This window comes from Sphaerodactylus townsendi, linkage group LG07, assembly GCF_021028975.2.
Source record: "Sphaerodactylus townsendi isolate TG3544 linkage group LG07, MPM_Stown_v2.3, whole genome shotgun sequence".
Classification (NCBI taxonomy): Eukaryota; Metazoa; Chordata; class Lepidosauria; order Squamata; family Sphaerodactylidae; genus Sphaerodactylus; species Sphaerodactylus townsendi.
In genome coordinates this window covers 32447731-32475572 of record NC_059431.1, presented here as the reverse complement: position 1 = coordinate 32475572, position 27842 = coordinate 32447731, and the positions used below count along the sequence as shown (strand labels likewise).

Sequence of the window (27842 nt, the reverse complement as noted above, 5' to 3'; positions counted from 1 at the left end):
AATCAGGATCAAGAATGCAGTGGTTTATGGTATTGAAAGCCACTGTTTTCTCAGAACTCTCTCATCCTCATCTACCTCACAAAGTGTCTGTTGCGGGGAGAGGAAGGGAAGAAGTTTGTAAGCCACTTTGAGACTTCTTACAGGAGAGAAAGGTGAAGCATAAATCCAAACTCTTCTTCTTCATGTTGTATTCTAAATGTGGCTACTTCTCACATTTATTTATTACTGGCTGTTTTACTTTGAGTTCCTAATAAAGGAGTTTTTTTAAAAAAAAATAAACCCTAAATGGGACATGTTTTGGAGGTTGAGCAGGGAATCGACATTTCACTGTGAAAAACCAAAACAAGATAATCTTTATAGAAAATGAAACCTCAAATAGTGTGGAAAAAATCAGGACTACTTTCCTGTCAACACTTTTACTTGCAGTTGTATGAATTCTCGTAATTGCAATTATGGTACTGCTGTAATTATCGTTAAAGCAGAAGCTGCTATCACTGTTTGGTGGGGAAAATGTACTAATTGTGCAGCCTTCGTTGTTTTAATAACAGACACTGTCATGTGCCACATGGTTCTGCAAGCCACCATTTCTAGGAAAATAAACCAAAAAAAATCAAATCGAAAAATAATAGTGAGTAAACATAAATTCTAACATGTAATGCAATTGTTGTAAATGAAGGAACACTATTATAGTTGACATTAGTAATTCTAATGCTATTTTTTAAAAAAATATATCAAATGCCACATTATTTAAACTTTTTTCTTTTTGATTCAAAGATCAAAACTGCTATTTAAATGACTATTACAAACCATGAGACAAAATAACTGATTAGTTCTTCAAAACAAACAATAAACATTATGTATAATATATAATACATTGCACATAACACTAGCACTGGTATTTAGAGTTAGGGAACGTAAAATTGTCAAATATTTAAAAATGATCATAAGCTATAGGGAACCATATGCGGCAGTGTTCTCCCTGAATTCCCAACTTTAATTTTTGAAAAGCAATCCTCTACTCCTTTTTTTCTTGCAGAGATATAAGGGGAAAGTATAAGCCATTTTTGTCTAGATTGTCTGGGAATGATTTGGGGAGAGCAAGCTGCATAATGGTTACAGTTCAGTTTTTAATGATCAGTAATTATTATCTGCTGTCACATCACCTTTTGCCACTGGGCCTTTTCCTTCTTCTGTCAGCAGCAGTGACAAGTAAAAACACTGGGTAGAAAATCTAAGTAAGTGACAGTATTTTTCAATTGCTTCCTCTATTTGTTGTGGAGAATCTGCCTTAAGAGTAGGTGGGGAATTGGGAGGAGCAGCAAAAACGGGAAATGCCCAGTTGATTTCCTGGGGCAGACTGGCCATGAAAGCCAGCAGGAAAAATCCTGGTAGGCCAAGTGTTTGAACTACTTAGCCACAAGTGGAGAACAGTCCTGGTCCCAAGCTAAGGGGCTGGTGGGTCAACATGATACCAGCAGCTGCAGCCATGAGCAAAGGGAAAGGAAGATGAGTGCAGCTGCTAGGGCTGGAACAAGCAGCCACAGCTGGAAGCAGGACAGGCAAGTCAGCATAGCTGTCAAGAGAGAAAGAATGCATAGGCATGAGTACCCACAACAACAGTAGCCACCATAATCTTGAGTGGCGGAATAGATAGGTGGGTATGTGCAGCTACAGCCACCCTAAGAAAAGGGTAGTAGTAGTAACTGCAATTGAAAGGATGAGCAGAGCAGAAATGAGAAGCAGAAGATCAGAGGGTAGGTGTATTTGCTGAGATGAGTGGCAGGCCTGCATAAGCTTCCAGCATGACCCATCAAGCTGGAAACTTGATCTTACAACTTTTCTCTGTCTTTTGGGAGGTGGGGTCAGTGGTGGTCTGGGGCTGGGTCCATTTCCAGGACCCCCCCCCCCGATTCCCCCCTATTTTCTTCTGACTGGTATCTGATTTTAATTATTAATTAAATTGTGATCCACCTTGTTTGAAAGAAAGCATGCCTATGAGCATATGCAGAACACATTTTATTAATCACTTAACTGCTGCCAAGCTCTGTTCTTACTTCTCTCAAAGTCTAGAATTAGTGACAAAAATGCAGTCCTTAATGTGTATATTCAAAAGTAAATTCTGCTGAGTCTAAAGGCACTTACTCCAAAGTAAGTGTGCTTTATTATAAAAAGAAGTACTTTATTCCCATAGGCTAGACAACTGGGAAAGCATCACCTCATGCTACATAAAAGGGATGTTGGAGGCAGGCTACATTTTCTAGGGCAGAACGGAATTTTCTCTTCCCCCCTTCATCTCCATGAAAAGTTGCTTCTGGGGGTGAGAGGACCTGGAGGGATGACATGGGGGGGGGGGGGTTCTAGTGGGAAAGAGAATTGGTAGAAATCACCAATTTAGTCTGGACCCATCCCAGGACATTTGGGATAATTGAAATAAATCCGCATGGGGGAAAAAAACCCTATTCATTGCATGTGAATAGAGTGCTTTCCCCCCATTACTCAGGAATAAGAATACCAGCCTCCAGGTGAAATTACAGCTCTGCTCCAGATCAAAGAAATCAGTTTCCCTAGAGAAAATAGATGCTTTGGCTGGTGGACTCTATGGGCATTGTACACCACTGAGGTTCCCTGGTGCCACCCCCAAATCTCCAGGGATATCCCAACCTGGATCTGGCAGCCTTATCCCTCCTACTCAGGAGCCACACACACAGCTTGTTATTAGGGGATAATTTCTGAGTTCAAGGAAGTGATTTGCAGGGCGGTAATCTTCCATGTTTCTCATTTAGGCACTAATTAAGCATTATATCTCCCCCAACTTTCCCAAAACAGTTTTAAAACCTACCCCCTAGCCCTGCACCATCTCCTGAGAGAAGCATGGAAGCACACTAATTAAATCATAACTAAAACATGTTTCAGCTGTTTCTGCACGGCACAATCATACCAGGTTACAATCGGTATCTTACAATCTGGGTCTATTTTATCTTGGTTTCTCCCTTTGCATGGCTGCCTGTTTCTGTGAAGGAATCGCATGAAGACCGGGAGGAAATGCTCCAATTTCTTTTGCATGAGCCCGGCTTTTTTTGTTTTTACAACGTAGATGTGGCACACATGCTTGAACATTCCCAGTGTGCTGCATTCTAATTGGCTCTCCTCCCCTCAAGGCAATGCTTCTGATTGACAGATCCACAGCAACCACAGAAAAACCAAGCAGGACATGCACACACAACTTTTCTCTAGGTTTGGAAAGGAGCCGTTGCAGTGAGCAACACGGCAAGCACATTGTGCTATACAAAGTAAAAACTTTTGACCAATATTAGGTAGAGACCTATGTTCCGTCTACATTTAAAGGTGCACAGGAAACCACAGAATGAGACACTCCCCACCCCAATATACCAAATAACATTTGACTGGTCTTTGGGGCTGTCATGGAATGAGAGCATCCTGTCAGGCAGGCACTTCCCCACCCTCCTCTCCCAGGATCCTGTTGGGAATGTGAGCCAGAAGCTGCAGAACTGGGTTGGCTGCAGTTCAGCTAGTGAGCAGCGCTTGTGAGAGTAAGCTGTGGTGAGAATGATGTACGGCAGGGAGATTGGGGGCGGACAGCGGGGCAGGAAGATCAGGTGGCTGGGTGAGAAAAATAAATCAATTTTTGAAAAGGATCACTAATCTGGCGATTTTTGAAAAACCTGGGATGAGGGAAATATTGCGGGACAAGCCCGCTTTAGGATTGGGAACAGTGCAAACTTCTTGGCCAAACTGGGATATTTCTCTTGCTCAACCTGGGATATTTGGACCGTGTGGAAACAGCCTTCCATGGACAGCTGATCTTGTGCTGCATTGTTTATTGTGTGTTTTATTCTCTAAAACGACACAGGCCTGCTTCCGATAACTACCAGACTGATAAGTTGGAGATGGGACAAAAAAAGAAAAGAAAAGCTAGGCTATATTTTACATTTACCAAGTAGTTAATTTTCATGTTATATTTGTATTTTTGTAAACAGTCTACAAAGCCATATGATTATGACTACATACAGATACCATATTATACATCAAGTAATATGTAGAAGTGCCAATGAGACATCACCAGGCCCCATGCCATGAGATGAATGTATCTCACCCATGAGATGAATACAGCGGGCCCTACGCAATGAGTCCCAGGGTTTAAAATGATGGGTGTCTGGAAACCCAAGCTCCTTCATGATACTCAAACCTCCTCACCTGTGGGCCAGCAATTTCGAGTGCAGAAGTGGTTTGAATTACCCACTCTTAGAGTATGAGACATAGTTTATTCTGCATATATACACAAGCTTGGATCAAATGGTACACAGAATGAACAAGGAATGTTACTTTTACTCATGCTGTGATATCTGATTTCAGTCAGTACCTACTCCTAGCTTTAATCCACTGCACTAAACAGCCTAACCCAGAGAAGCAGTTTTGTGAAGAGGGGGGAAAGTCCTGTGCAAGCAGAACTCTGTTCATGCTGCTTAAGATTCACGTCAAAGGAGCATATTAGTTGATAGTCATCTTGAAATGGAATGGAGAATCTAGTTGATGTTCCACCTAAAATTGTATCCTGCATTTGTATTTTGTATACCAAAATTGTATCCTGCATTTCTGCCCTTAACATGGGCAGTCAAGGCAGGTAACAATTTAAAACACACACAAAGGAGATTTTTCTCACTCAGACATAAAACGAATCTTTCCTGAATTGTTTGCAATATTGTAATCAGTTTTCAATTCTTAATAGTTTATTTGATGGTTTTTGATTGCTTATTTATGGTTATTCACCTTTATTGAAAAAAAAAAGATTCACATTCAGTAATGTTCAGCCCAGGATAACGTGGGTGGACACATTAAGCATCACAAGCTGCATTTACTGAAACGCGGTATCTACATCACTAAACTCACATGTAGAATCAGAAGGCATTTGAATCTGAAACCAGTGACAAAATACTTTCTCCCTCCCTAACAGTTTGATGTAGACTGCTGCTGCAACATTTATTCTTGCACAAATGCCCTGAATAGACACTAAGCCCCCCCCCCCCCCGGTTTCTGGTTTCATGGGCTTAAATCTGAAAGAGAACAAAGATCTGTAAGTACATATGACAACTATCTGCTTTTATTCCCATGAGTTAGAGTTGAAGACCAAGGTCCCCAGAAATGTCACAGTGGATGCTGAAGAACATTCAGAGTCTGAGTTAATGACCTTGTGCTGAAGCAATGTTGGCTGTACCTCGTCATCCACATGATTGCGAAGAGACCCTGAGACAAGCCTCTGGGCTTATGCGCTGCAGCCAATTCCCCTGATCATCTTCTTACCCTCTAAAATCTCTTTCCCATTCAAGGGCTGAGAGCACATTGCTCTTGAGGGAAGACTGCCCAGCATCTACTTTAGTGTTCTTGTACAATAAAAGCCACCTACTCTGCTTCCATTCACTCACTTTCAATAGATTAATTCAGCTAGTATGCCAAGGCCATTGTCTATTGATGATTATTGCTTTTCTGGATTTTATCCTTAAGGGGTTTGATGGGAAGGGAGGCTTATAGTTAGCTTGACAACTTTTTGGAACTGGCCACTTTTCTTTTGGAAAGAGAATACAAAATCTGAGGCACTTCAGCAAATAAAAGAGAATGTCTTTTTACATTCTTATGCCATTACTGGCCAATACTGAGAGGAGATGCAACAATAATAAATGCCAACAATAAATGCCAAAAAGGAATGGAAAAAGACCCCTACTTCGATAGAAAATCTGTGCGCACAACATTTGTTTATTTGGAATACTTCTATCTGGCATGCCTAAGAAAATGTGCTCTTGGGACTTACATTGATGCTTCCATAGGTCCAGAAGAGTAAAAATATTCAGTTTATTTTTTAAATTACTAACCAGCACAGTTGAAAAGACATATGAAAGAATGTAAATTGCCTACTAAACTCCAGTAAATCAGAAAGGAATTGGTTTCCATTCCTTCCCTTTGACAATAGTCCTGATACTTTATCAAAGGTTTCAGCTAATAACTATACATTACTGTCACTCAACAGTTCCTGATGCATTTATCTCTTATTCTTGTCCACTCCCATAATTTCTAGAGAGGGACAGTGTGTGTCCCCATGGCCTACAAAATCACTTCTTTGCAAGCTGCGAAATATATCTTAGATCATACATTCTAACAGCGCAATCCTGGTTTGCTGGGAGTAAGACCCATTTTTTGGACCTGATTAGAGTTGCTAAATGTCGAATCTACAAAATTTTCAAAGGGTAGACTTTATTTTTCCTTAGTGCAAAATTCTTGACCAACATGATTCTCATCAGCCCTGTAACTTGTCACTCAATAATATAAATAAATGTTTTGCTATTTCTGATGGTGAGCCCAGGTGTTGGTGGAGGAAGCAATGAGCAGGAGGAGGAAGGAACACCCAGAAGGAAAATGAGGGTAATCCCAGCAAATATTACAGTCCTTGTTATCCCTTAACTGCATCGAACCAGTAAGCCACTTGACTGGCCTCCATTGCCAGGAGCAGAAATCCTGGTTAATGAGTAAAGTTGCATGCAGAAAGTTCCAGGTTTATCCATGAGAACTTATGGCAGTTTGAGTAGACAATATTGACCCTTATGGACCAACAACATGACTTGGTATCAGGCAACTTCATGCATTATCAATCTACCCCAATCTATATCTATAAACGCAAAATACCACTGACTGACTCACTGACTGACTCATCAAAAGATCTCAAAAACCACCGAACCTACAAAGTTAAAATTTGGCACACCAGTTCATTATGTGGTTTAGGTGCTCACTAAGAAAGGATTTTTCAAGATATTCAGTTTTACTCAAGTTATTACACATTTACTGTTTTCACTGCTCATCTCTGGCCATCTGCGTGAACATTCTAAGGGCAAACCAACTGCTCAGTCCACAGACATGCTGCATGAACATTTTAAGGTGACAGTTAACACCACCAACTTCATGTCTTTCACCAAGGTGCGCCAAATGCACTCTAACACTGCCCTCCACAATGAATGCGAACCTATCCCTTCTGCTGAAACTGCTACAGGGAGAAGAGGAATTAAACACAGAAAGTGTTTTACACACTGCATTATAAAAAGACAACTACAGGAAGCTGCTGCAAAATATGTGAAAACAAACCCATCAGTCCACAGACAGGCTGTGAGGAAATATGCTGCATATCACCCCAAAGTTCACAAACAGGCTGCAAAGAAGTATGCTGAATGTCACCCCAATGTTAACAGACAGGCTGTGAAAAAGTACTCCTCCACCCACCCTCATGTTAACAACACTGCTACAGCCAAATACTATCAACATACATTACAAACCACACTATCACCTTGGACTACTAAACATTTGTTGGGTTTTGCATATGGACATTGGATTGATTACTGTGGAGACAAGTTTACTGCTCTCGGCCTCCGATCACCCTGTGCTTGGTGTCGTGCTCTGAAGTGAAGCGGGATTAGTCCCTGAATGTGCTGGGTGGTGATACAGTCCAGCTCCCTGCCCTTCAACCCTACCCTGAACCTCTTCACAGCCTTCTCACTCATCAGCATCCAATGGCAGAACACTTCCTTTCTGCATCCCGAAAATACAACGACTGCTTCCACATGACATCTTTTGGAGCCCACCAGGTGAAAGAGAGCAATAACACATTGCATTAGAAAAAGACAACTACAGGAAGCTGCTGCAAAATATGCGAAAACAAACCCATCAGTCCACAGACAGGCTGTGAGGAAATATGCTGCATGTCACCCCAAAGTTCACAAGTAGACTGTAAAGAAGTATGTTGAATATCACCCCGAAAATCATAGAGAGCCTGTAATGAAGTATGCGTAGCAAAGCACGGGTGCCCTGCTAGTTTTTTATAAAGATGTTTGTCAGTCCTAGACAGTATCCTGTGTATATAATGGCATGTGTAATGGACAGCTGCATTCTGAGGAGTGTCCTTTTCATAGAACCCCTTGATTGATAGGGAGTTCAAATGGAATTTTAAGAATGGCAGTTAGAAAACTGCTGTTGAAGGAGATCTATTTAACAGAGTAGGAAACAGCTGAGGGAGCTGCAAGCTGTCTGTGGCCCATTATGATGGAACACTTACTTCAGGGCTCCTCTCGGCAGTGACCTTGCAGTAGGCTCGCAGTTCTGTTTAAACACCAGGAGGCACTCCTGCCATGAATTTTTTCTGCATATAACTGTCTTGGGCCTAGTTCCCCTTCAAGTAATCCTTAAAGCAGACCTGGGCATTATACGGCCCGCGGGCCGTATCCGGCCCGCCAGATGACCCTGACCGGCCCCCCTGCCTTGCTGGGGAGCACAGGCATTTTTGCCTAGGGACAGTACCTCTTGTCCCCGGGCGCATCCATTTTGATCACGTGGGGGGCGCCAAAACGTCCCTGCACGCAAGCTGATTCAGTAGGCCTTAGCAAGCCGGGCACTGAGGCAGCGACTGTTGCCAGTGACTGTTGTAGCCCCGCCCACTCTGTACGGTGGCCTGGAGTGTCCAGGGGGCGGGGGAGAAATCCCACTGTGCTCCCAGGAGCAGGACTGGGGTGCTCCGCCTCCCCTCCCTCTGACCCAGTGTGCCTTATTCTCCCTTACTCACAAGCCTTCTCGGCAGACTGGCTCCGATAGGCACAGGAGAAGGGAAGTTGAGCTGGATCCCAGCAGCAACAGAACTGATGATGATGTGCCTGGTATCGTTCGGTAAACCTCTCAGATGGGGGGTGATTTGCGGGAGATTTATATGCGTAAGTTAATTGCCCCTTGCACTGGCTTGGAGCGGTTTCTCAGGCCAAATACCTCACAGGGTTGGTGTAAGGGACAAAATTAGGAAAGAGAGTTGGGTGGGGAGAGAGCCATGTATGTCTTTGCTGGGGGTGGGGGGTCATCTGTGAGAGACATTACTGACATTTGTTTGCAAATCTTCTGATGGGGGTGATTTGTGAGAGATTTACAGGCCGTTAATTTTCCCTTGAACTAGCTTGGAGCTGTTTCTCAGGCCTACCTCAGTTGCTTCTCAGGGCTAACCTACCCTTGCCAGGGTTGGTGTAAGGACAAAATTAGGGAAAGAGAGTTGGTGGGGGAGAGAGCCATGTATGTTTTGCTGGGGGTGAGGGGTGTTTTGTGCAATGGTGCAAAAAATCATTGTTTGGTCGTGGTGGGGGAGGGTGGTCACTTTACATGAGGGAGGGGGCGCTTAAATTCAGGTTTATCCCCTGGCTCCAGGCTTTACATAGATACACCTCTGCTGGGGAGTGAGGGGCGCTCGAAAGTTCCTGCAGAAGCTGGTTGTCTTTGGTTAAGTCGGCTTCTGCGGGGCTTTCAAAACCACCTCGCCCCCCAGGAATGCTGGGGAGCGAGGGCGCTTTTGAAAGCCCCCCCGTAGCTGAGCAATGGTTGCCGGCTTCTGCAGGGCTTTCAAAAGCGCCTCGCGCCCCTGCCTTGCTCAGGAGCTTGGCGGCTTTGAAAAGCCCCTGCAGAAGTTTGTCGTCTTATTGCCCGCTTCTGCAGGGCTTTCAAAACCACCTCGCTCCCCTGGCTTGCTGGGGAGTGAGGCGCCTTTGAAAGCCCCGCAGAAGCCGGTTGCCTTATTGCCGGCTTCTGCTGGGCTTTCAAAACCACCTCGCCCCCCTGTTTGCTGCGGAGCCGGTACCTTTGAAAGCCCCGAAGAAGTTGTATTGCCTTGGCTGCCGGCTTCTGTGGGCTTTCAAAACCACCTCGCCCCCCCTGCGTTTTGGCCCGGCCCTCCACAATATTTTCTGTTTCTTATGCGGCCCCATGGAAAAAAGGCCACCGCTCCACCCCTGCCTTAAAGGAACAGATCTTATTGTACCCGATAGTCAAGATTGCTGGCTTAGCCCTTTAAACTGCACTTATATCAATATTACTGTTCCAAAAATAATCCCCGACCCCCACAAATGAAAGAGGCAAAGCAATTCCCTAGACCACAGGCTGCACAGGCAATTGGCAATTGGAATGAACTGCTCTCCCCAGAAGCAGGGAAGAACTGAGGAGAGAGAGAACAGTTTTCCTGGCAACCAAAAACAAGAAATTTGGTCCTGCCTCCCCAATAGAACAGTGGAAAACATCCAAATATCCAACAGCTCGGAGAGAGGAGTTGGCTTTTATACCCCGCTTTTCTGTACCGTAAGGAATCTCAAAGCCGTTTACAATTGCCTTTTCTCTCCCACCACACACCTTGTGAGGTTGGTGAGGCTTAGAAAGTTCTGAGGGAACTGTGACTAGCCCAAGGTTACCAAACAGGTTACAAGTGGAGTGAGGAGTCAAAGCCAATTCCCCGGATTAGAGTCTGCCGCTTTTGTGGAAGAATGGGGAATCAAACTCACTTTAAATTATACACCAATAGTTGGGTGGGTGTTGCTGGGATTACTTGTTAAAAGGAAGAGAAGATTCATTTATGGATATAAGACTTGGAAGATGGCTAGTAGGAAGGGAAAGGGGATTGGACCTTTAGTGGAACACACTATACTTGGTCCAAGAAGGAAGATATTCCTGAAGCCACAAGGAAGAGAAATTCACAGGAAGTTTTTGCAGGGACAGTGGAGGGGGAACTCCTTCAGGGTCTAACCCCTGAAGTCAGATGCAGTGGCTAGAGGTGTCAGCAACAAGAAATGGAACCGCTAGAAGCACAGCTGGAGAGGAAAACAAGCAAAAAAGACCGCAAGCACTGTTAATTAAGTACTTCTACTCTGACCATTGGACTCAAAAACTCTGTTAAAAGGGATTAATTCAATCATTTGGTTCTTCTGTACCTGGTTTCTTGTTGCTGTGGCTGGAGAAAATTTTATTAAAATTAGTTATTGTTAATTTGTGTAGGAAATAATACTTCCAATTTATTGTAATCATTCTCACAATCTTTCAGCCACATGGAGCAGGAAGCCCCAGATTTGCTCTGATAAGCCATGGTTTGTTTTTAGACATCAGCCACACCACAGAATTAAACTACTTCTTGAACTGGTATAGCAAAATTAAAATATAATATGCTCATTTGTATTTTTTTCAACTGAACAGAGTTGATAGAGTATACCATGCAAATTAGGTTATGAACTGAAGGCAAAACTGGCTAATAAAAATTTCATGAGCATTATTTTGCCTGCCTCATGTTAGTCATTGATTATTTTCCAGTAATGATTTCTGGGCTCAGAGCAAGTCACTCCGCCAGTTAAAATATTTTAAATACCATCAACATCAACATTTAAAAGACAAGAAAGCACTTCCTTAGCTAAGAAATTACAGCTCTATCATAAGACTTTTTATGGATACATTTTAAAAATCAGCCAAAAAAGACAGCTTATTAGCAAATGCTGACAGATTCTAAGCTACAGCACTGACAAACATCCTTATTATGTTTAAAAGTTAAATCAACAGACATTAGCACACTTAACTATTCTAATTCAGAAAACACTCTCCATTCCTAAAAGTTCAGTTTTCCATTGTTTTGTGGCTAGAGGGAATTTGGTGCCCCCTGCTGTTTAAAAAATGCAGTTCTATTATATGCCTAGCAGGGAGTCCTTTTATATAGTCAGATTAGAAGCAAATATGGATGAAATAGCTCTGATGCAACTGCACATTGCGATGTGCGGGATTTATATTAAAACTATAGACAGACATATGAATGACTTAAGTTTGGTAAGAACAATCACTGCAGTAGGAGATTTTGCATACCACCCAAAACACATGGTTGCATTTTCTCTTAATCTCCAGTATTACATATTATTTTGGAGAACCGTATTAAGGTATCAGTCTTAATTTTTTTGCATTTAAAAAGAAAAATTAGAAAGCAAGCGACAAGTCTTATGGCACAGAAAGGGTTAAAATGAAAGAGTGCAAATGTTTAGTAGAACTAGAATTTGGTGGTGCGAAGCGCCCTCCATTTGCAGCAAATGCCAAATTTATGGAGACCTTGTATGGGTTTCATTGCAAGAGATGAACAGAGATGGTTTGTTACTGCCTATCTCTGCATAACAGCCCGGGACTTCATTGGTGGTCTCATTTCTAAGCATTATCCAGGGCTGACACGGTTTAAGTTCTGAGGGTATTCCCAAAATTTCCACTCTCCAATACTCTTAGTGGATTTCACAGCTCTAATTTACTTTTCCTGGTAATAGAGTTTCATAGATGGATTTGTTTTTTGCCATTAACCTGGTTTGAATTCTAAAATTTTAGAGGAAGCAGTGCATGCACACTTGCCATGATCTTCCACTCTTTCCATCCCTTGTTTAGTCTCTTCAGACAAAGCATGTGCAGGTGCAATCTTATATGTTAAAACTTGTTTTTGTCACTTTCAGCAGGTAATTCTGCACACCACATTTATTAACATTCCTTAGCAGCTTCAACTATGCCCATTTTGCAACTGTATGTCTTGCTAGTGCTTCTCCATTTTAAAGTCTCTCTGCTTTGCTAGTGCTCACCTAATTCCCAACCTGCAGCCATTTTTAGCTAGCTGATGCTCATAATTGGTTCCCATCCCCATTACATATACTAACAAATGCTAAAAAATTATAATTCAGTCTTTTCACAGAAAATGAGTTGGTAGAATTCTGTAAATATTCCTGAGTGGCTTCTGTTTTATATGATTTTTTTAAAAAATAACTGACTTGCATACTCCAACTTGCTAAGGCTTGAAGATGAAATTGAGAACATGGAATAGCAGGGTCTGCTTTACACCTATCAGGCCTACAGCTATCGCACAGTGATTTATATTATTGTCTTTTATCCAGAAGCAGTGGGTTCTAGTCCTACAGCATGTTGTAGGATTCTTTTTCTTTCTACAATTCTTAACACAATTTTGACACTCTTAGAGTTGGATGACCCAGGCATTTTTTCAGGGGTAAGGAAGTAAGTATAATGCTATCTATTCCATTTTGTTTATGGAAAATAGTGTATTTTTATTGCACCTAGTGGCACAATCCTTCTTCTTCAAAGATTTTATTGAACAGGGCTTTACAATATAAAGTATAAAATAAAAATTCAAAAAATAGATTAAATCTCAATATCTGTTACAGAGAAGTATAAACTCAACAATCACAAGGCTCCTACTTCAAAATTCATCCCAATAGTTGAATAGATAGTGTTAGACCCTTTTAATGGTGCAAGATCATGCTTATAGGAGGGTTATTCTGAGTAGACTGTTTTCTTTGATACATCCTTGGTTCTGATCCTAGTGGCTGTCAATGCAAATGGGGCCATCCTATAGAATATAAAGGAATCAGAGTTTGAAAGCAAAAAGTTTAGTTTATTGAAGTCCCCATATCCCTTTTAAAATCCTGGAAAGAGATTTAAACCTCAGGTCTACATAAAGAGGGCAATCAAAGACATAGTGAGGTAAATCTTTTACTGCTCTTTTACAGATACAGAGACACTGGCCCTTTCCGCACGGGCCATAAACAGCGCCCTGGGGATGGCAAAAATGCTCCCCCCTGTGACCGGTTGACCTACCATCTCTGCGGCCGTCCCGCGAGTCGCCGAGGCCTGGGGACACGCCCTCCTGCCCTGCGACGGTGGACCAGTCACGCAGGGCAGGGGGCGTGTCCCCTGGCCTCGGAGACGCGCCGGACGGCCGCAGAGATGGTAGGTCGACCAGGCGACGGCGCTCCGCGGCGCCGTCTTCCCCACCGCAACCGAGACTGTTCATGCGAACGGTCCCAGGGGGGTTGGGTCAGCGTCATGGTTTTTGAGACAAGGATTTGGCTATTCTGATCTCAGTGAGGCGGTGGACCATATCAAGCGCTGCAGTGAGATCTAATAACACCAGCCGTGCCGAACCGCCTCAATCTAGTTGGAGCCGGAGTTCGACCACAACCAAGATCAGCACCATTTCAGTCCCATGGCCAGCGCAGAAACCATACTGCAAGGGATCCAACACATTAGCATCATCCAGGAACTTTTGTGGCTGCTCCACCACCACTCACTCAATTACCTTGCCCAGAAAATGAAACTGACCAGATCCAAAGCATCTAATTGAGGTTTTAACACTGGAATCCTCCCTCTGATATTGAAGAATCTCATTATTGAACCAATAGTTTTTAAAGCTGAGGTCTTAACTGTTGCTAGGTGTCTGTCCCAATTTAGGGTTTCACTAAACATGACTATTAGATATTTAATGGAGTTACGTTGCTCAATGGGGATGCTGTGAATACTCCACAGGAATTGTTTTGGCCTTTTCCTAAAGACCATTACTTTAGTTATTGTATAATTTATAGATACTCTCCCAAACTGAGCAGAAGCCTTTTAAGTCCAAATTAGGGCCATGTCATCAGCATATAACAGAATCGATCATTTTTGGTCGCTAAGAGTGGGAGCAATAAATTCGGGACCTGAAAGCCTTGATACTATATAATTCATATATAAGTTGAAAAGAGGGGCAAGCACACACCCCTGCTTTTCTACATTTCTTGCTGAAATCTCTTTAGTTAGGAAGCCCAATGTGCCCATCCTGACACTTACATACATGTCCATATGCAGTTCCCGTATAAGAGATAGCAGATGTTTGTCAATATTTGTCCTTGCTAATTTCCCCCGAAGTCACTCTTTAGTGATGGAATCAAATGCTGTTGCTAAATCAACAAATGCCACATGCAAAGCTTTTATAGGGCCTCTCATCAACTGATAAAGGACTTGACAATGTAGTTTGGTCCACTCTGAAGCCTGCTTGGTGTGGATGTAAAATCTGATTTTCAGCAACCTTTGCTCTAGCTTTAGGAGGAGATATTTCCCATAGAGTTTAGTCTTATAGGGCAGTAATTATTTGGATCTGACTTGTCCCCTTTTTATATATTGGGACCACTATGCTGGTTTTCCAGTGGTTAGGGAAAGTTCCTTTGTTACTGATTTGTGAAAAGAGTTTGGCAAATATTGGTATCCACCATGTTGGAAATGCTTTAAACAGGTCTGATGGGATCTGATCCTCCCCAGGTGATTTACCTGGGGTGAGAGATGTAATTAAGTTCTCAAGTTTTCACTTACTTGTAGCCACTCTGGTAGAATTTGAAAGTTTATATGGGTATCACTTTTATTTAATTCTGAAGGTAAAAGAGGAGATGAAGAAGGTTCACATTTTTTTGCAAAATGCTTACACCGGGTGTCTCCAAGTATCTCGGCATCTAATAGTTGCAGATGGCAGCCCATTCCAGATGAGACTAGTTCCCAAAAATGGGCTTTCTTGTTCTCAACAGCTGCCTGGGTTAATTCTTTCCATAAGTTATCAGGCATGATTGATTTTTTTTGCATTTAAGCAGAGTCTTATAAGATGGCGATGAGATAAACATGCTGGTTGTATCTCTCTGAAAAGATAAGTTTTCTGCTCCTTTATTTGGTCACTAGTTAGCAGTTGTTTTCAATAACGAAACTACTTTTAACAAAAGATTTTGGAAATATCTGTTTGTTATATCTGTTAAGAACTTTTTGAAACTCTTCCATCCACAGCCCCCTTAGAAGGCTACACCCTAAGTTCTTATTGGTTGTTTTTGCTAGCGACCCTAATTTGGCTGCCAGCAGTTGCCAGCTGATAATAGTGTATCGGTCATCTAACTCATACAAATTGTGCTGCGTAGCAACTATTTTAAGCATGAAAATTATAAAGCAGCAGAGTTTCTAGGCTGCAATGCCAAGTCATCCTCCAATTAACTGAAGAACTGACTCAAACAATGAGTGTGAAAACAAGCAAAAGGGACACTGATGAGTTCACAGCTCCTGCTTATAAACAGATGAAAATAAAGGATTATCTTACCCCTAAAGATGCCTTGTCATTTAGTGTCCCCACTACAAACTGATACACATTTCTTGCAGAAATCTTTACCCAGGGTGGAACAGAAAAAGAACCAAAGGACACGGTACAAGCAGAGGAAAGTTCTGAGAAAGTTAATAATGCTACAAAAGTGCTCTCTTTCCTGACTGCCAAGATGGTGGAACTTATCTTCAACTTGCTGACGCAAATCAGCACTACTCTTGAACAGCTTTCCAAGAAGGTGACTGAACTGTCTACTGAAAAACTGCCCAAGCTATCTGTGCCAACTCTGCCTCTTGGCAATTGGCCTTGCTACATATGCCAAGAGTACATGGCAGGGTACAGTCTGGAGCTTGAACCACAGCAGTCAGGGGGCAAAGGAGATCCAAAAACCAGATATGGCAACACAACAAGGTCTGTTTAACTATCAGTCGATATCAAGGACACATGCCCTATTGGAACTTCAAGAAAGAGGCCAGCTCTCATTTAAGAATTCCACTCTTCTTTTTGCAAAGAGGAACCTGGAGCCATGCATAATTCCACATTTAAAGTTCTGATCAGCTGGCTAATGCATGATAATAGTGTTGGAAGCTATGATGAGCTCTAGCATGTTAAAAAGGGCTTCGAATGGGGATGCAGATAAGTATTACTGGTAGTAACCCAAAGAGACCGCATCACCCCATACGTCCCTACGCGGCCTCTCCGATCGGCGGAGGCCAATCTACTGGTGGTCCCTGGCCCCTCGGCAATGTGGCTGGCCTCCACATTGTGACCTTTACAGCCCTAATTCCCGCCTGGTGGAACGCTTCTTCCACTGTTGTCTGGCCCCAAGGGACCTTGGGGAGTTCCGCAGAGGCCTCGTAAGACGGAGCTGTTCCGCCGGGCCTTTGGAGGAACCAGCCGCTAATAGTGCCCCTTCCTTGGCCCTTCACCTCTGGGCCGCTAACCACCTTATTAGACTCGCCATGCCTCCCTTTACCGCGGGGAGGGAGGGACTTTATATTTTCGGAACGCTGGACGCCACCTACATCTTGAATTTAAATTTAAATCTGAACTTGAGTTTTATACTTGGTAATTATATTGGGAAATTTTATCGCTGCTTTTAAATGTTTATTTAATTATATTGCGTTTTAAATGTTGTACACCGCCCAGAGCCCTTCGGGGATAGGGCGGTATAAAAATCTAATAAATAAAATAAAAATAAATAAAAAGTAGGATCAGAAGGGGGAAGCAGATTGTCTTAGCAGTGTTGGGTAAAATGTGTATGCATAAAAAGTGGAATGCATTTGACCATTAATGATCATACCTTAACTGTTCTCTATCAATAGCCAGAAGACAAGCATTGCTAATACATAAAACAGTTCCACATTTGAATTTGGAAACAGAGATTTTGTTCTATAACCTGTAAGCTCAGTCCTAACCAAGATGATGGCATCATGAAATGACTGGGAGATCCTCTTTCTTTGAGACAAGCAGAAACAAGTGACAACTTCCTCCTGAGGGAGGGGCATTTCTGCTACCTAGTCTCTAACAAACTGGAGAAGAAAGTAAATGCTTCAATACACACAAAAGTTTATTTTGTAAACAGAGTGAGAAAGGAAAAGTCTGCTGTATAATGAACAGTGTAAGAAATAAGTTAAATGGCCAATTAAAGGAATAGGACAAACTGACTGTATAAGATATCTGTACAAGAGTTAGGATGATTGTACAAGAGTTCACCTAACATTGAAATAATCTACCCTGAAGACATAAACAGGAATGAGTTAACGTGTTCTGTTCATGATGATGAAAGCAACATGGGTAAGAGACAAAATCTGTTTCTTTAGGCTGGTTCAGGATGGTAGACTGAAATTATTGGAACATACAAAAACTGGTTTCCCACAGTGAACTTCCTGTGAGCAAGTATTCACCTTTTGATACCTAATGAAAGTATGAATATCTGGCCAGTGGTGCAATGGATATCGCCATGTATGCTGAAATGGTAGGTCCCTGAACAGAATGAGCATGAATAATCTCAGGCATGTGTTCTTCCAATTACCTCTAAGTTCCACTTATAAACACTACAAACCATTAGACTCTTTCATCTCTAGTCCAGGAAGGAAATAAAAAGGTAATTAATACCACGAATCCCTTTGAGCAGTCAATATTAGTTTGTGAGAAACCTTTTCTTGGGCAAAAAGAAAACAAAGGGAGCCCTCACAACATATGAATGTGTTTGAACTTTAGGGAAGAATAATAGTTCAAGATGAAGGAAAACCTTGTCCTTATGAAAGAAGAGTTCCTCAGCCAAAGAAAAGTTGAGACATGCTTAGTTGAAATTAGGGCATGCTTCTCCAAGACTATAACTTCATGGGAATCTGATCTCAAACAGAACTTAAGCAAGGAGATAGGGGAACTTAAGGGGATAAATTCATACCAGAAATATGTACCAAGGTTTGTCACTGTAATTGAACTCAATGGTACAAATAATCAAAATATACACTATAAGATAAAATTATTCAAAATTCAATCTACAATATTTTCTGACCTAAGCTTTAAAACATTCACAAGAAATAGGGTCAATTCATTAACTAGATAAGTCCTAGTTTATTATTGGAATAGATCAGGACCATCAAGAATCATTTTTCAGACTGTGGTTGTTCATGGTCCAAATATCTGTGTAAGCAAGGTTAGAATGCATCATAGTTATTTTTAACTATTTATTATGAATCAAAACTTTATTAATTTAACATATGTGGTGCATTAGTGTTTATTCTGTTATTATACCTTTTGTCAACCTTCTTTTTCTGGGTTGAAGTTTTTTCTTTCCCTTTCTGGTTTGGTTTCATAGTAACTTAACTCCAGCAAATGCTGACAGTAAAGATGATCTGAGATGGGTTTCCTTCTCCTGCTGAAGATAATGAAACTAAGTGTCTACTTGGTGCTTGCTTACAGACCCTAATTCAATCTCCTGAAGACAAGTCAAGATTTTGAGTACTTCCATTTGCTCTGGTGGACCAAGAATTTCTAAACTACCAAAAAGTGGATTACAATTTGGCATTACAACCTTAGTGGACATCTGGAGTGGAGATAGTTTAACCCAGTCCCCCAATGAAGTAACCTAATAAAGTTAATAAGCCTTTAGTATTCATTTAAACTATAAAAGCTGGTTCTGGGTGAAGAAGCAGTCCCTGTGGTAGACTGTTTGAAAAACATGGCAACTTCCAAACAGACTCAACTGGGAAGGCTTTAATTTTCAAAAAACTGAGAGGGCTTTAATTTTCAAAACCCTTGGACCTTGGTTCTGTGAAGTGCTATAAGGATGACCTTTGTACATTCCTGCAGTATCCTTCAAAAGACTATTAAGGCAAGAATAATCAAAAGGATAAAGAAACCATCTTGGCAAGGAACCTTGAAGATGTCTGACCTCTGGTATGAACCATGGGGTTTGGTAACTACCTACAGAGGTCCATTACTGATAGAAAACAATGCAATAGGATTTGGATCGTCGAAATGTGGTACCACAACTAGAAATCTGAAATAGCAGACACAAAGCATAATTAATTAAAAAGACAGGTTAAATAATGTTTAAAAATTGAATACTACGGTCCTATTTACAATCACAGACAGTGAGAATTATACACTGTAGAACAGTCCACAATCTCTAACTCTTCATCCATGCACTTCTAGAAGTATTTTGTTACAGTACATCCTTGTTGCTTGTGTAAAAAAAGACCTCTTGAATAATTCAGTTTTGCATAATTTGCAGAAAGCCAGGAGGGTGGGAGCCACTCCAAAACTAGCTGTCTGAATATCTTGGGACTGAGGGTCTATTTCTCCTGGAACGAGATACCTTCTGCTTATCCAGCAAGCTGACTCATTTGTGATAATATAAGTTTGTCTTCACCCAAAGGAGCATGCTTATAGTCTGTCTGTGAATACAACAGGCCTTCATGGTAGTGATGTATATGTGAATTAGCATACACTGATTCTATATATGCTCTCAGACCAATAGATTCAGACAAAAATCTGAATTGGACGACTTGGCTTTGTTCCAGGTGCACTGGTTACTATTTCCTTGCACTGTGCAGCTCATTCCAAGGCTAATTTTCATGGTGATGAAACTGGCTGTTTCTTCCACAAGACTGCCCTGAGAGAAACTGGAGATTCAGCTGTGAGTGTCTACATTAAAGGAATATGCAGATTCTGCTTGGCACCCAATAGTAGCTAGGCTGTGGCATTCTGTATCAACTATAGTTTCCAGTGTTGCTTGCTAACTTAAGACATAGCACATCCATTCAGACTAAGGAATTATTTAGGGACTCCAGGCTATCTCCCAAAAAGTAAAATAAGAACTATCAGTGTTTGTATAATTAATCTTAACAAAGTACCAGAAATTAGATGGGACAGCTTTCATGAGCTGGCATAAACCAGAATCCTGTAAGAAAGCTCTAACGATAACAATTCTGGCAGGTCAATTCCCATGTACTTGCCTGTTTGGAAAGCATGCTAAAAGAACTTGAAAAGTGGCACTCTCAAACAATTAAAAATGCATCTCCAGTACTTCTATAGGGCAGCTAGAGATATGGTAATTTTCACTCTGCAATCACATGTATGTGAAAACTATTTTTGATGGTCTTAATTATGATGGGCAGCGCGAGAGCTGGCAGCAGGGAGCAGGCCACCGTCACCATCCCCCCTCTGTCCCATGGAGCAGGTAGCCACCCACTGTGTCAGGCAGAGGGGTTTTCCTGCTCCCGGCTGCTAGCTCCCGCAGCACAAGAGCTGGCGGCAGGGAGCAGGCTGCCGCCGCCATGCCCCCTCTGCAGCCTGCTCTGTACGGCAGAGGGATTTTCCTGCTCCCGGCTGCCAGCTCCCACAGAGTGAGAGGCAGTGGCACCGGGCAGGTCACGGCCTCTATTTCCCCACTGCCCAAACGGAGCAGGCAGCTGCTTGCTCTGTCAGGCAGAGGGGGTTTTCCTGCCCGACGCTGCCGCCTCCTGCGGCGCCTGGGACAATCCGCCCCAGATGTCCCTGTTGGTGCTACACCTCTGCTGTTTTGTGGTCCTATTTGGGAGAGTTGATTTCAGAAAGTGATCCTGGGGGACTGCTGCTTAGCCACTTGGCCTTCAGCCTATGGAGTCCAGCAAGGTTCCATCTTTTAAGGAGCTGGAGCACCTTTCAGGTGAGGAAAGGCTAAAGAGTCTGAGGGTTTACAGTTGTTTAGACAAAAGGTAACCAAGGGGTGACATGATAGGTTAATAACATTATGAGTGAGAAGGAAAAAGTGGATAGAGAAAACTCTGTCACATAATGCTAGAATTCAGAGGTATCTCATGAAGTTGATGAACAGATTTATGATAAAAGGAAATTTATTTATTTACTCAGTTTGTAAGCCACTTGGTGACTCCTTGCGGTTGAGAAAAGTAGAGTAGAAATCCAAACTCTTCTTTTTGAGCTGCATTGTGTCATTCTGCCTTCAGTATCAGCAAGAAAAGCAGATTGGAAAGATCTACCTTCTTGAGTAATTGGCTATTATCTGCAAAGCTGGCCATTACAAAGCTCACCCCCAATTCCAGGTCACTTGTGAACAATTAATAATAAATAGTCCCAAGTCAATCCTTGTGGGACCAAACGTGCTACTTTATTCGGCTGCAAGAACTGGCCATTTATCTCTATTCTCTGTTGCTTGTTGTTTAATCTACAAAAAACACACCTTGTTATCCTTTGACTCCAAAGCTTATTTGAGAGTCTTTGGTAAGGAACCTTATCAAAATCCTCATGGAAATGCTATTTAATGTCCACTGGAACACCCTTAATCCACATGCAAATTAACCTTCTAAAAAAACTCAAAAGGTTGGTGAGGCAGGCCTTCTGTAGAATTTAACAACCAAACCAGGACTGTGGTTCATGTTCACCTGTTATCTCTTCCTTTCTGTGCACAATCCTATTTTACTCCTAGCTTCCATGGTTTGTAATTCTGATCTGAAGGGCAATCAGAAGCCAAAGGTTACAGAAGTCTATTTCTTAGCAACTTTGATCTGGAGAGTAACATCTGGGTAGTTTGGAAAGAATCTGTGAATGTCCTCAGGGTATACAGGTTAGCACAAAAGTTTAAGACAGAATAAGCCATGTTTCATAGCAGAATAAAAGGCTGCGCCCTTGCAGGTATAATTAGAACCTAACCAGTATTTTTAATTCAAAAAAGAGTTCTATTAAAGATCTGGTTATCTATTCTCAGAAAAGGCTTATAAAATCAAATTAGCTTATGAGGTGGAAGATTATGTTAATGGAAATTGCCAGGATGTTAAAGGTACACAGAACTGGCTTCTAGTTACAAAGAGGAACTTCCGCCTAACACACCTGTGATATCTTGCATTAATGTAAAACATTATCCTTAGATTGCCCAGCACATACAGAAAGGGTAATTTCCTTGTTCTGGTAATCCAGTACTTATTAGCAGGGAAAAAGAGAAGAAGAAAAAAACTACTGCCAAAGTTTGTACTTGAGAGCTCTTACTCATGCTTTACATTGATACAAGCTTTTTCTAAAGAGAAAAAAAGTTTAAAATATAAACAGTTATTTTTATATATTTGTAAGACCTACTGGGGCATTACACGACAGTGGAAATGGCACTCTAGCTATTTCTTCAGATACCATATCAGACAGAAAATTACAGAAGATTAACTGATTTCAAATTACATTTGAATTGACAACCTGGTAAACAACAAGAAATCTTAATCTGAAGTGGATCTGCAAACCATGGTTTGATGAAAGACTTGAACTGTCACAGAATGGTTATAGTTGCAACCACACTTCCATTAGCCATTGCACCATAAAAACAAGAACATCAAGTGCACTTAAAACAAAAGCACATTCATAAACGATGTAAATTCTCAGCATCAAACCATGAGTAGGCTTCTCAACTATGCACAGCTTCCAAAATGTTTCATCATCTAATTTGTCTTCACAACAATAGTGACCTTATGAGGTAGGCTATATCTGAAAGAGTGACAGGCTCAAGGTCACTCAGGAACATGGCAGAATGGGAATATGAACCAGGGCCTCCAAGATCCTAGTCAGACACTCTAGCCACTATATCATATTGCCCCCACTATTGACTTCGAAGTGTTAGATTCAGACTATGTGTTTACTATCTGAGATTCATTTTCTGCATCACATTCATTCTACATTAAAAAAACAGGCAATCATCCATAAATATTTATCAACACCAGTGTGTGTGTATTTAGATTTTTAACTATTAGTAATTCCGGTACTATAACATAATAAAGATTTTAAAATATGAGGCATAATATCACATTCTGCACAGTACTATTAGTATTTCACAGTACTAACAAAATCTTTAGAAATGTTCACTGATTTCACATAACACTCAAACTTTTCTTGGTAATCACACAATTGTATCAGGCAGGACAGACCCCCCCCCCCCCACACACACACACACATACCTGCTTCTGTCGCCACCTCTCTTTCCAACTTTGTTTTCTCCTCAAACTGTTCAATCTGATTCTTTTCCTTCTATTTAACTTTTGCTCCACAGTTGACAAGGGGTGAAGGAGGCTAAGAGGTGTAATGTGCTGCTGTCCAACATAATCTTTTGAAGTGCTCGCTGATGAAGACAGGAATGAACACTGGTCAGCAGTTGCATTCTCAAGATAGTGTTTGGAAGCTTCTAGACTGCTCCTAAGCTCAGTCTCTTGTTTAAATACACTATACGAAGTGACTGAGAAACATGTTGGAAGCTCACCAACATCTGATTTAAGCGGGCAGTGAAAATAATTATGTGTGCTGTTGGACTTTAATTGTATGCAACCCTTTGTGTGAAAGGGCTGTGTTCCACATCGCCTGGAGAAAAAGGGTCTCTGCGTAGTAGAAGTTCCATATAAAGTAGGCAGGAAAACAAGCTTCTCTCTGAAGTTCAGATCCAAACTCTGTGATTTTCTATGAAAAGCTCTTACAGTGCATCTGTCATTCACAGCCGGTGAAACGGAAAAGCTTGTTTTTGGATAAGACACTTTGAAGTGTAATTTTTTACTATTCATCTCAAAGCTGGTTGATCTCACCTCTAGGCAAAGTGCTTCCATTAATCTTCCAGCGCTGGAGTTATTTTTGGCCATGGATGAAAGTTCTTGATTTCTGTCTCCAGAAGTCCCACCTGTCTGCCACATTTCCTTGTTAAAACCAGGCCGAGCTTTACAAAGTGACAAGTGTTTTAGTGTAACCGGACTAGCTGTCTGGGATTCAGTTTGCTTCTTGAAGAGATGGATATTTGTACACCAGCCACAGGAGCATTTTGTATGATGGGCAAAGTTAAAGCCCCCCGGGTGGGCCTCACAGAATGGGCAGTTCAGTTTTCCAGTTGTCCATTCTGCCTATGGATAATGAGGAAGGAGACAGACAATGAAAGCTTTGTAACAGGGAAGATAAGGAAGAAACTATTATGTAAATCCCTTTCCCCAGAAAACAACAAACATATAAATACATCACTTTGGCCGTTTCCGCACGGGCAAAATATGACGTCGTCGCAACGGACAAGAAGCCGGCCAGAGCTGAGCTGCTCGCGACGCTATACGCTGAGGTAAGAAATCGCCGCCAAAACGCTAAACCGGCGCTGCCGTAAGACGGTGTATTCAGAAAACGCTTAAGACCACTCTATTTTCCCATGTGCCGCATCGACGCCGCACTCGTGCGAACAGCCGCCACGGAGCTGTCGTCACAAATGGCGTCGGGCTCCGCGCGGCTTCTCAGTTAGTGCGCGAGGCGCAACGTCGCGTAGACGCCGCTTCCGCAGCGCTTCGTTGCGAACCGTCACATTTCTGCGGGGCTGCGGACGCCCAGGCTTCCGCCTGTCTGTGTGAACGCTGTGAATTAAAAAGAATATATTTTTAAAAGTAGTTTAAGCTAGGGAAATTGACATATTCAGAAAAATTGTATTTTTCCTAATATAATTGACCTAAATTGTTCTTTGATATTTTTAAGTAATTTGACTTTAGACTAGTTAAGTGTCACATACTATTTTAAAGCAGCACTTAATGCTAGAAATGTTTTGGCTTTTTCAGCTCCCCCCACCCCTGAAAAGGCTATCCAGATGAAGCTGAAAAGCTGATATCTGAAATGCAAAAAAAGACTTTTTTTCAGGTATCTAAAAAAAGAGAGAGAGAAAAAAGAGAAAAAACCAAGTACGGGTATTCAGCATTTTTTAGCTTTTCCAAAAAAAAAAAAAATTGGGTCCAAGAGCAGACTGAAATTGAATCAGTTGAAGACAGAGGTCCTGTGGCTGGGGTGAAGATGGTTGGAAGGGAGTTTCCAACTGCCCAGACCAGGCAGAGTGGTGCTAACACCTGCCCCATCTAAAGCTTTAAAAGGGGCTTGGATAGATTTATGGAGAAGTCAATTTAGGCTACCAATCTTGATCCTCTTTGATCTGAGATTGCAAATGCCTTAACAGACCAGGTGCTCGGGAGCAACAGCCGCAGAAGGCCATTGCTTTCACATCCTGCATGTGAGCTCCCAAAGGCACCTGGTGGGCCACTGCAAGTAGCAGAGAGCTGGACTAGATGGACTCTGGTCTGATCCAGCAGGCTAGTTCTTATGTTCTTATGTGATCTTGGAGCCCTGTCTGTCAATGGAGGCCCAAGTTGCACATACAGCCAAGGTGGCAGCTGGTCCCTTATCTGTCACACTCAGATCTAGCTACAAACCCATGCAACGGTCACCTCCAGGCTGAACTACAGTAACTTGCTCTATGGCACACTGTCTTTGAGACTGCTCCAGAAGCTACAATTGGTCCAGAACACAGTGGCAAGGGTTCTCATAGGAACCCCAGTAAGAGCACATATTTGACCTGTGCTTTGCTATCTGTGCTGGTTGCCAATTGAATTCTGGGTCATGTTCAAGGTTTTGGTGTTAACCTTTAAGGACTTGAATGGTCTGAAACTGTCGTATCTACAGGACTGTCTCTTTCTGTACCGCCTCCGGACAGAATTAAACTTTGCTGGAAGTAACCTCCTTGTGGTTCCTGGCCCCAAGAATGTCCAGCTGGCCTCAACCATGGCCAGGGCTTTTTCAGCTCTGGCCCTGGCTTAGTGGAACTTGAGACCAGGGCCCTGCAGGACATAACTCAGTTCTGCAGGGCCTGTAAGACAGAGATGCTTCACCAGGTCTTTGGTTGAAGCAGTGACAGCTTCTCCAATTCTGGTGGCCTCCCAATCCACCCCTCCCTGTTTTTACATAAATCTGAAATAAAGTGTGTATTGAGCTATTGAGGTTCTGTAGTTGTGGGGTGACATCAGTTGAGAGCATGATATTTAAAGTACCAAAACAATGTTTCAATGCTGTGATTATTAGAGATAAAGAAGGAGTCCTGAATACAATATCTTTACCATTGTATGGGTCTCCCAATCTGGAACAGCTTCCACATTCATGTACCACACATTACGGACATATTGTGAGTCCCTATTTCCCCCATATTTCCCATTTCTGTTCCTACATACCTCATTTCTCTCCCTCATTTTTTCTCTGATTTCACCATTGCCATAAGTAAGTATATGGTTTGGCCCTGACTTCCACATGGCTTCTAGGTCTCACTCGGGCCTGCCCTGCGAGATTTGCCTTATCACGCGGCTTTCAAAAAATGCTAAAGTTGGCAGTTCTTTTGAAAAAACCCCTGCCAATCCGCTTCCATGCAAATACTGGAAGACACTGGCTGGTTTGTTTTTCTGGCTTCGCTGCCTGCTCTCCCCGCCCCTTAGCTGCAGCCAATCAGAACACTGGAAAAACAGAATCTACGAAAACTACGTAAACATATGCAAACTACGTAAACTATGTAAATGATGTAAATGTAAACATTCATGTGGAAAATGAAAATAAACCGGAGGCTCGTGCATAATTCACTGGAGTTCTTCCTCCCAGCCTGAATGTGCTGATGGGCAGCCGTGCAAAGGGAGAAACTGGGACAAAAACACCCTGGGATATATGATCCCAGGTCTATCCCAGGAAAATTTGTTGATGGGGAAAACGCCTTAGAAGTCTTTCCTTGACCCTAGCTCTCCTTCCAGTTTCTGCCTGTCCCCACTTCTTGTCTTCACTTTCACCTTTTTATGCACATAGTTTGTATTCAGTGTTTTCCATTTGACTTCTCCAACTCTTATTTGTTACAATCTTATTTTTGTGCAGAGTCAGACTACTACACTGAAATCACTCTCATAAAAGGTATTATCCTCCATGTCTTTAGGGATTATGCAAAACACACAATGTGTATAGCCAAGAGTCAATATATTATGTTGTCACAATCCTGAAAGTTTTAAACAGGTGTGCTGGAACCTGCAATGTTTTCCTAATAAGGTGACTACTAAGAAAAACTGCTGGGAGCCAGGAAAGATATACAGCAGCATAATCCATCAGTAAATACAGCATATCTCTTGTCATTTTCAGCTGAATACTTTTCTGTTTCATCTACCAATCCCTTCCTACCTGATGTTATAATTGCTAGTTTCTGTTTTTATACATGTATCTCATCTTTGTTTTTTATTGGTTTCATGTTATTTTTTTAATTGTTAGCCATTTGTTAGATGGCCCTGATTTGGCAGAAAGTTGAGATGTAGATTTTGCAAATAAAAATACACTAAATTCTCACTAACACTTCCTAACATCTAACCCTAACATCTAACAGCACATTGGAAAAATATTATTCTGCCAAAGCCACAGGTAAAAGTGAAAAAGGTTTTCTGGGGAATTGTTTTAAACAAATGGAACATTTCATGACAGAATCGTTTTAGGATTACAGACAAGTATTTCCATTCACGAAACAGTTAATCCAGAGCATTGGACACCAAATCTAGTTCCACATCAGTGACACCACTGGTGATAAAAATCAGGTGTCATCCAATTATTCTAGCACAGTGATGGCGAACCTTTTCGAGAATGAGTGCCCAAATTGCAACACAAAACCCACTCATTTATCGCAAAGTGCCAATGTGACAATTTAACCTGAATACTGAGGTTTTAGTTTAGAAAAAACAGTTGGCTCCGAGGTGCATGTTACTCGGGAGTAAGCTTGGTGAAGCAATCGTGTGATGCTTCGAAT

General features: G+C 41.9%; 1 protein-coding gene across 1 annotated transcript in view; it reads right to left on the bottom strand.

Moving 5' to 3' along the window:
* RNF180 (ring finger protein 180) overlaps nt 1-27842 on the bottom strand; it is an 84925-nt gene that overhangs the window by 43360 nt on the left and 13723 nt on the right. Inside the window, exon 3 of the mRNA XM_048503939.1 lies at nt 23206-24129. Coding sequence (XP_048359896.1) covers nt 23206-24129 — 924 coding nt within the window. The remainder of the gene's footprint in view (nt 1-23205; nt 24130-27842) is intronic.